A 9,703-nucleotide genomic window follows, 5' to 3' on the forward strand; every position below is an offset into this window, starting at 1 on the left:
TGCTGGGACTGGGGCTCTGCAGCGTGTGTGTCAGTGACATGGACAGCGGGATTGATGCGGAGGGCAGGTGGAGATCAGACATTAGGAAGAAGTTCTTCCCTGCGAGAATCGTGGAGCAGACGGGAAACTGGAATGGAGGGGAGGTGAAAAGGTTTGTCTGAGCCCGCACAGGACGTCTGTGGCACAGCTCGAAGCAGACCTGTGCCATCTGACTTCTGATTTAGGCTGAATGAAGCCATTCCCCGACAATAGGTGCACGGGTTTGGTGCTGTGCCACTCTAATGGCTGAGCCATGTCCTGTCTCCAGCATGTCCAGCTTCTTGGATCCAGGACGCAGAAAGCATCAATAGGTGCTTGCAGGACCTGGTGAGCAGTTTGGGGGGGGGAGATCCCCAGCACACGAGGTCCTGGTGCGGGAGCAGGACCTGGAGCAGGGCTGGTGGACCAGGACAGGCTCTGCTCCAGTGGAAGCGTGGAGAGGGGATGGGGGGACTCATGGAGCACAAAAAGGAGGTTGTAGAAGGAGTTAAAGCAGCAGAAATAGCTTCGGGCAGACGCCGGTGACCCTGTTGCGCTCCCACCGCGTTCTGCTTCGCAAGGCCTGGGCTGTCGATCTCGCCCGGTACCACCGGGGGGCAGCAGCGCCCCGCGGGAGCTCCCCGTGCCCCTGAGGGTCTGCCCATGGGGATCTGCCCATGGGGGTCCCTGCGTGTCCCTGGGTGCTCTTGGGAGGCTGGGACCCTTCCTGCCCGCCTGGCTCCGTTGGGTACCACGGCTGGATAGCGGTGCCTGTGCCACCATCGATGGCCCCTGGGTGACCAGCCCCCAGTGTCCCGCCTCCCCTGGGACAGCCATGCCGGGACAGGGAGGAAAGGCTTCTCACTCCATGTCCCTACAGTGGACACCACAGCCAAGTTCAAAACCCAGCTCTCCGCAGCGCTTTTCCTCCCCTCCACCCTACAGATGCTCCCCTGCCTGCACCCAGCAGCCTCCTGCCGTGCCCCGAGTGCCTGAGCTGGCTGCACGCACGGTAGCAGATGCAGGGTTTGCATACTGAGACGGTAAGGAGGGCTTTTTTCAGCTCTGAAAGCTGTTTATTCTTTACAGTGCACTGACACCAGAACGGAAAGTGCCTTTTCCTGAAGCCGGCTATTTATATCAGGCTGCTGTGCTGAGCCTGCCCTTGCAAGGGGGCAGGGAGGGATCCTGAAGCTTTTCTTTTGCTGCCTTGAATTCACCCTGAGCTCCTTCAGACAGGAGCAGATGGAGCAGATCGTGCTGACCATCTCCTGGGGGCACCTTTCCATGACCCTTTGGAGTTACCAAACGCTACTGAGGGTCTAATTCAGCTTGGACCTCTTTGGCTGTGCAGTCAGTGCTGTTCAGAGCCCTGCATCCTTGCAAAGGCTTTGCAGGAGAAATCAGTCCCTTGTGGCAGTCGTGGTTTTAATGCATGAAGCAGCTGTGCTTGTCCGGAGGGGATGATGCTTGTGATGTGCAGGCAGAAATCAGCAGGTTTAGTCGCATCTTTCCAAACTGCTCAACAGTTCAGCAATCCCTCTATGCACACACTGGAGGTGGGATCTGGAACTAGGTCATCTTAAGGTCCCTTCCGACCCAAACCATTCTAGGATCTATGATTTGTCTGCTCCAAGATATCTAAAATGCAGTCTCCAAGCCTGAGCTAGCTCTCTTTCCGTGGCAAAGGAGAGAAATAGGCACCTTCAAAACTCATCTCCACGAGATGCCTTTCTTAGGATTTTACCCAGTTTAATTGCTGAGGGATGCTGGCATCTCTGCCTTGCCTTGCCCCAGCAGGCCTGTGACTCTGTGGGCACTGCTGAGCTCCTCTTCCTTCAGGGACAATGGGATCCTCTTTGGAACCCCACCGGAACTCCAGGGAAGCTAGGACTAGGTTTAATTATTAAAAGCACAGCGCTGTGTCCCTTTGCAAACAAGGTTTGCTTTTGGCACTGCTCACAATGCAGCACCACAGCCTCACCCAGATTTTCCCAGTGATGGGGTGGCTTTTAGTTGTGGCTCTTAGTAGCCCATGTGCAATACAAAGCCATACACAGGGGTTTGACCTAAACTGAAAGAAAACCTCCCTGTCCCCTTCTGATGCCTTGGTGGTGTTGGAGAAAGGTAGAGATGTGCAGAGGGTTTCCCTTATATCCAATCTGAACTTCCCCTGTTTCAGTTTGAACCCATCACCCCTTGTCCTATCGCTGCAATCCCTGATGAAGAGCCCCTCTCCAGCATCCTTGAAGTGTCAGTAAATCAAAGATAATGATACCATCCAGCAGCACCACAAGCTGGGAGAGGATGGGGCAGACTATGCAACTCTCCATCCATAAACAGAGAGCCAGATATCAGTGTGGCTCCACACACCAAACACAGCTGAACTAGTGAGGATGGACACGTGGGTCAGAGCCAAGAATGGGAGAAGATCAGAAAACTGAGGTCCCTTCACCCCTGTGGCATTCCAATGGTCACGAGCAGGTCACGCACTTTTGTAGTAGGCTGAGCTTGCAGAATTCCCTGAAAACGTGAACTCAGTGGCATTTCTGGCAGATCTGGGAAGGAAACAATCTCCCATCCGGAGGCTGCAGGATGCAGCACAGCCCCCTGCACACTGAGAGTGCTGCTGAGCTTCACACACAACCGGCACCAGGAGCTGGCTGCCTTGTCAAAGCTTTTCTCAACTCACTACAGTGCCCTGCAATCAACTGTCATTTGTATTTGCAGTTGAAACAGGAAAAGCAGGACTTGGTCCATACCTTGGTGGAGCAATTATGAAGCAACCTAACGGCAGAGTGTAACCAGCATCTGAAAACCAGGAGTGTTGTAATGTGCCATAAATGATGCCCCAGAAGAGACCCTCAGCTTTTAAGTGTTCAGAGAAATTCCAGTCTCTGAAGATTTATAGAATCATAGAATAGTTAGGGCTGGAAAAGACCTTAAGATCCTTAAGAAATCCTTAAGAAATATGATTTCCACGTTTGCCTGGCCTAGACCCTAAGCACCTGCCCTGCCTTTCAGTGTAGCCCTGCCTGGAGCAGACTGAGTGACCTCCAGAGGTCCCTTCCAGCCTAAATCTTTCTGTGATTCTGTGATGAATGATGGAAATACGGAACAACCAGATCTAATTATAGCATTGGAGAAACCCATGACACATCTATGGCTTAAACCAGTGCTGTTCCCTCCTCCATCCCATAAAACTAGAGAGAGGGCAGAAACAAGTGCTCAAAACAATCTACAACACAAAGTGATCCTTGAATGGGGAGAGACTCAGGAGGGAACATCACTGGGGCTATAAAATGGAGAAGGTGACCAAGAAATGGTTGGGAATTGGGACACCCAACACAGTGAGTGGGTGGCGGGTTTAAAATGAAGAGGAGCTTACAGAGCTTAAGCTTCTTATGAAGAGCTTGGTTACATCTTCACAACTGCCCTGTGGATTTCATTGGCAGAAGGTGTTGCTGAAGTAAAACGTACCTGTGAATTAATAAGTGATTGCAGGTATAGGGTGGGTAGGTCCACAGCAGGGTATTTAACATGGTAAAGACATAACCTGTGGCTCACAACTCCTTGGACCACTCCTTTCTGAAAGCTGTGAAGGAGCATCCTGAGGACCATCAATCCTCCCTGACAACCCAGTCCCAGAGGGCAGGTAGGGCTAGATGGGCTTTTGCCTTGTCCTTCCCTGGCAGTTCTCACTTGAGGTTAAACCCTTTGGCTGCAATGGGCAGCGAGAGTGGGGGCACACGCTCATGGGTCACCCCTCTGCTGGTCACACCACAGGTTCCTGGCATGCAGAGCACTGCTTCTACCTGTGGCTGACAGCAGCGCCTAGGGCAGAGGATGGTGGCACATGTGCCATGGTCCTTCCCAGGTTCAATCGCTCTCCATCGCTGATCTGTGGCTCAAAGCCTTCCTGGATCAAAGACTTCCTGACTCAGAAACAGGATCTTTTCATTAGGGTGGATTTTTTTCCCATGTCTTTTGTCTATCTGATCTTTGAGGCCATGTGTCTCAGCACCTACCACATCCTGTGGCATAAGAGGTGTCCTGGGTCAAACCAAAAGACCTGACAGACACTATCACATCCTGCCCCCAGCGCTGTCCTTAGTAGATGCCTTTACCAGAACACAAACAGAAAGCAAACGTGTGGTAGTGCATACCTGGCCAGCCTTCCACCCCTTAACTCTGCTGCTCTTGAAGCCTCCTAAGACAGACACAAATCTTTATGTGTTTACAGACTCTTCATACTGCCCCTATGTTAGCAGATCCTTCACCAGCTCCCTGCACTGGGCTTTCATCTTTGCTGCTCTGAATCACTGAGTGCTATCATCAAACTTCACTTTGAGAGCACACGTGGTCAAATACAGGGATGGAGAGCAATGTATTGTCTTGCTGTACTTTCACACTCGCATGCTCCCAGAGGCTGCCCCAAGATGTGATTTGCACAAGAATAGCTACAAAATCCACTTGGACTATAGCAGAGGATCCAGCCTAGGTGAGGGAACAAGGTGGTTCTGCCCAGCTATCCCCATGCAGCGGGGCTGGAGAACCTTCCTTCTATCCCAAGAAGGGTATCTCAGAGGAGAGGTGTTTCCCAGCAGCTCTCTGTAAAGGCAAACTCTCCAGCGAGGAGACACAAGTGGACATAAGTAAGGAGTTCACTTGTGTCCTCGAAGCTCTCAAACTGCTCTGCAGTGCCTGTCAAGATACCAGTGCTTTGGGGCATCACACTGCTGCCCTCCTGCCTGTTGCTGGATGGAGAGGTCAGAGTGAACTAGATGGGAAAAGCAGAGCTCAACGGGCCTGCAGCAGAAATCAGAAGTGGTTTTGGCCTAGGAAATCATAGAGGCTGACCATGATTAACAGTGTCAATTTTGAGGAAATGAAGAGGTAACACCCCTCAGTCACTTCACACCTCTGGAGCCACACCAGCTCCCTTGCTGCAGCTTCAATCAGCAGCCCATTTCCAGCGCACTGGAGCACTGGGACATGCTGCTTTGTTCTGGGGTTCAGCTACTTTTACTATACAGAACAAATGCAGTTGCAGGCTCCTTACCCACAATCTGCTGACCAAGCCCTCTGCTATTCTGCAGGTGCACAGAGACAGGAAAGCTCTTCTAGGCCTCAACCAGCCCATCACCATAGGGCTCACATCCCAAGCAAGGCTCGCCTACCTGCAACACAAGCCCTGCCATTGACTTTTTGACCAGATTGCACAGGCATCACCACCAAAAGAACAGGACTTTAACAAATGCTCTTGAGTAGGGCAAAGAACAAGGCCAGGGACGCAGACAGGCAACCCAAAGTGGGGTCTAAGTGATCCAGCCACTCCAATACCAGCATCCACACCCCCATTGCTGCAAGGCAGAAGAAGGACATGTGAAGTCTGCAGAAGGACTGGCTGGGAACCTTTAAAAGGAACAAGCTAAGCTCTGGAAGAGTAGAGCGACGAATGTCCTGGTTTTAGAGCCCTTGTGCTATAGAAACTGCATCAGAGAGCTCGTGGCAGAGCTGCGCTTGGTCTGGAAGGAGCATAAGGACCACCCCTCATTCGAGCACCTCGGGTCAGGCAGCAGCAGGGCTGCACCAGAGCAGCATCTTCCTGCTAGGATCTCACCCTGAGTGCCGAGGAGCAGCACCTCATCCTGCCGGACACACTGTGAGGCCTGGAAATAGAACCCTGGCAGCTCGGGTGCTGGCTCAGCCCCAGCGACAGCAGCACACGAACGCACAGCGCGGATGGGTCAGCTTTTATTTGCAAACCGGGCTGTACAATAGCGCTGGGTTGAGGGAGGGGGGGGCTGCCATGGAGCTGACAGCGGCAGGGGGCAGCAGCAACCCGGAGTTAACAGGAGCCTGGAAACGAGAGACCGAGGTGGAAACAAAACCCCACCGGCTTCTTTCCGTTGACCCTCTCCTGAGTGCGGGAAGGAGAAACCGAGTCATCTTTATCACGTTCGGAAAGGTGTTGGGTTCTCAGTCCTGTGCGTCCAGCACAAAGCTCTCGGGGGGGGAAGTGACTTTCTGCAGAGCAGCTTGAAAACTAGCCCAGGCTTTGCTTGCTTGCTTTTGGAAGCCAGCATCTTAAAGCTGCAGTACTCTCCATGCATCCTTCCTAGCAGTCCCAAAGCCAAATAACAGAAAGGAGCCCTTCGCAAATAAATAATCATAGGGGAAAAAAAAATAAATAAGATTAGAACTGGAATATACAGCTTCGTGGTCTTTATTTGGTTTCAGAGGTGGAAAAAAGTGGAGCCAGACTGCAGCTTTAAGCCTTTATGCCTGAATCAACCTCAAACACTTGGTATATTTTACAGCTGATTGGCTGTACAGGTCAGAGAGCTGAAGTTCCAGAGATGAACATTTAGGCACGTATGCACACCCTTCCCCAAGGCATCCTTTATTCTGCTCAGCCAGTTAGAGAAAAGCCTGCTGCAGGGGAAGTGCCCCCTTTCCGAGCTGGACACACGGGACTGAAGACCTATTTACTGTCACAGTAGAAAGTCCCAACAAATATCTAACCCCACCCCTGTCTGCAAGGGGAAACTGGTTCAAACCATGCACCACGGAGACAATCCTCTCTCAGGGGATCCTTTAACTTCACTGGCACCACAGAATCCTTGAGCAAATCCAGCTCCCAGTGGGGCTGCCTATCGCTGCCTGCACCCAAAGCAGAGGTGCGGAAAGTCGTAAGTCCATTATTTCTACTTAAGCCAGAAATCCCGTTAATGCCATTTGGAGGCAGCTCTACAGCAAGAGCTCTTGATCTGCTCTGTTTGGGGTGCACTCTCCCTCCCCAGGAACTCCCACACAGGAAAAACCACACAGAAGGAAAAAAAAAACAAAAAGCAATCCATTGCAAGCCAGTGTCCGATGATTGTCTCTTTGGGGAGGTCAGGAATCCAGGGCAGGCCAAGGCAGGGGAAAGGAGGAGGATGGCAGGTGGAGAAGGAAGTTAGAAACAAACTCAAAACCACCAAGACACAAGGAGGAGCTCAAAGCTCCTCAACAGCTGATGGCACTGGGTTGCTGTTTGCTAACAAAGTCTGAAATGAAGTCAAACTCGTTCTGTCCCAAGAATAGCTCTGGCAGCTCCTGAATCCGGTCCAACCCCAGTTCCAGGACAAGGGATGTCAAGACCTCCTCATCTATGAGATCAGTGTCCATAACGTTCAAGGTCAGCGCTGGTGAGGGCATGTGCTGCATGCCTGGGTGCTGGCTTGGCCCCACTCTGTACTGCTGGGCACCAGCTCCCATGGGCCCATTGCTCATACCCAGAGGGTGACCCTGGTACTGGGTGTTGAGTTTTTGTAGGTGCATGCTGGCCATCAGCTGCTGGGTGCCCACCGGCCCCATGTATTGCTGCTGCTGCTGGCTGGGGCTGTTGAACATCATCGCACTCTGCATCTGGTGGTGGCTCATCTGTCCGTTGAGGTTGGGTCTTGGCCTCATCGCACCATCCATGGTGGCCCCTCCATAGGGCATCATCTGACCCGCGGCAGGCAGTGTCCTCAGCACGTGCTGCCCATGCTGCGGGGGTCCCTGCAGCCCGCTCACCCCCATGCGGTAACCCTGCAGCCCGCTGCCACCGTGGCTCATGGACATCATCATGTGCTCGGCCATGGCTCCAGGCCCCTGCAAGGCGACACACGGCTCAGGGCAAGGCTCCGGCGGACACCACCGCGTCCCGCTCCCGTCCGAGCCGGCTCCGAACGAGGATCCCCACCGCCGCCCCGGGGGGGAAGGCGCCGCTCCGCACCCTCCCCGGGAGCCGCTGCTGTCTTCCGTCTGCCCGCGGACAAAGCGCGGCCCCGCACCGCCCCGAGGAGCCGGGCTCTGCCCGCTCGGGTACGCACCGATCCGGGGCTCCGGCGGGCAGCAACTCCAGCGGCAGCAGCGAACCTCACGCTGGAACTCGGCTCCGCTCGCTCTGTGCGCGGCGTCCCGGAGCCGGCTCTTATAGAGCCGCGGTAGGGGCGGGCCCGGCCCCCCGCCAGCCATTGGAGCTCGGAGCGGGGCTGCCCAGCCCCGACGGGGCGGTTCGTTGGCTCCGCCGCGGCTCGGCGGCTGCTGCCGGGCTCTCGGGGCCGCGCTCTGTTGTCCCAGTGGAGCCCATCTCGAGGGGGACCGGCTGACTCCAGCACGAAGGGCACCAGAGCACGAGTCTGAGGGTGTTCAGTCTGGAGAGGGCTCAGGGGGTCCTCACTGCTCTTTACAACTGCCTGAAGGGATGGAGCCAGGAGGTGGTCTCTGCTCCCAGGGAACAAATGACAGGACAAGAGGAAACGGCCTCAAGCTACTCCAGGGGAGATTTAGACTGGAGATTATGAACAATTCCTTCCCCGAGGGTGCTCAGGCATTGGAACAGGCTGCCCAGGGCAGGGCTGGAGTCACTGTCCCTGCAAGTGTTCACACACTGTGTAATCAAGGCGCTCAATGCCATGGGTTAGTGGTGGCCTTGGCAGTGCTGGGGAACAGTTGGACTTGGTGATCTTAAAGGTTTTTTCCAACACAGGTGGTTCTATGATGTTGGCAAATCCCCACAATCAGAGCGCTGGGTTTGGGTGCTCCCCCTGGGATCTGAGGTGCAGACACCTCGGGCAGGCTGGGGAGGAAAGCATCAGACAGCATCCAGTGCCAGGGCCCAGCACCCCCAATTTCCCACTGATACCCTGCTGAGGGTGAGCGTCCCCCCAAGTCCAAACTCTGCTCCTGAGCAGGGTGCCATGGTCCAGCCGTGCTGTGCCTGGTGTCACCATGCCCACAGATGGTGCGTGCACTGTTCTGCTTTTCCATATCAGCATCAATAAGGGCAAGGGACATGGAGGTGGCTGGGACAAGGGATGGTGTCCCCAGCATGGATCCCTCAGTGTGGTGTGGGCACCACGATTCCTTCAGGGATACTTGACTGCAGGAAACTTGGGTCATCCTTGTTCCCTACCCCACTTATGTGCCTTGGGGTAAGGATTGGGCCTGGGATGAGTTTCAGGCTGTGGAGCCTCAGCCAATGAAGCAGTTGGATAATTGTTTACTGGAATTACATCATGATTGGGTTTTGACTCTGGAGATTGTGACAAACGCTCCCATAGACCTGCCTGAGAGTGCGCATGCAGATGCACACCCAGGCGAGAAACAAGCACAAGAGGAGTGTCTGCCCTCATCTTTGCAGGTGCATCCAGCCATAAAGACCTCTCCCACTTGGAGGTGCGGTGTGTAGAGCAGGTCCAGGGCAGGAGTTCTTGGACAGGAGTAGCAGGTAGGAAGGGGCATCACAGTGGAGGGAAGCGTCCACAGATCCACAGCCTCCCTGTTTGCCACCTTCCTGTGCTCTGTGTCATGCGGACTGCTCTTGAAGCAGTAATATCTTACTTTATAGGGACCAGCATAGACTTTGATGCATTTCATTCTGCCCAGCTAAAGACTAGTCCTGGTAGCATCTCTCTCACTGGTCTTTTTAGCCCAGAACAAGCCGTGGTTCCTTGTGCTGAGGTCTCAAGCATGAAGGACTCAAGCTACTGCATCCGTATTTACAAGGCACGGTGAGTGACTCGAGCTGCAGGCCCTCCTCCATGGAGGTGCCATCTGTCACAGGCCCTGGACAGACTGGCCTTTCTGGGGAAGCAGATAAACTGTCTGGGTATCAGCCCCAGCCCTGGGGCTGTCAGCTGGTCAGCACACA

At 54.1% G+C, this 9,703-nt stretch overlaps 1 protein-coding gene across 1 annotated transcript; it reads right to left on the reverse strand.

Annotated features, from left to right (window-relative positions):
• Positions 1 to 6,231: 6,231 nt before the first annotated feature.
• Positions 6,232 to 7,966, reverse strand: LOC134159969 (cbp/p300-interacting transactivator 3). The gene is made up of 2 exons (XM_062611522.1): positions 7,881 to 7,966; positions 6,232 to 7,659 (listed from the first exon to the last, which is right to left on the reverse strand). The coding sequence occupies exon 2, from the start codon at positions 7,645 to 7,647 to the stop codon at positions 7,030 to 7,032; it is 618 nt and encodes a 205-aa protein (XP_062467506.1). The 5' UTR covers positions 7,648 to 7,659; positions 7,881 to 7,966; the 3' UTR covers positions 6,232 to 7,029.
• Positions 7,967 to 9,703: the final 1,737 nt, after the last annotated feature.

The sequence above is a fragment of the Pezoporus occidentalis genome, unplaced genomic scaffold (genome assembly GCF_034315485.1).
Source record: "Pezoporus occidentalis ecotype Australia unplaced genomic scaffold, CSIRO_AGI_Poc_V1 ctg153, whole genome shotgun sequence".
In the NCBI taxonomy this organism is placed as follows: domain Eukaryota; kingdom Metazoa; phylum Chordata; class Aves; order Psittaciformes; family Psittacidae; genus Pezoporus; species Pezoporus occidentalis.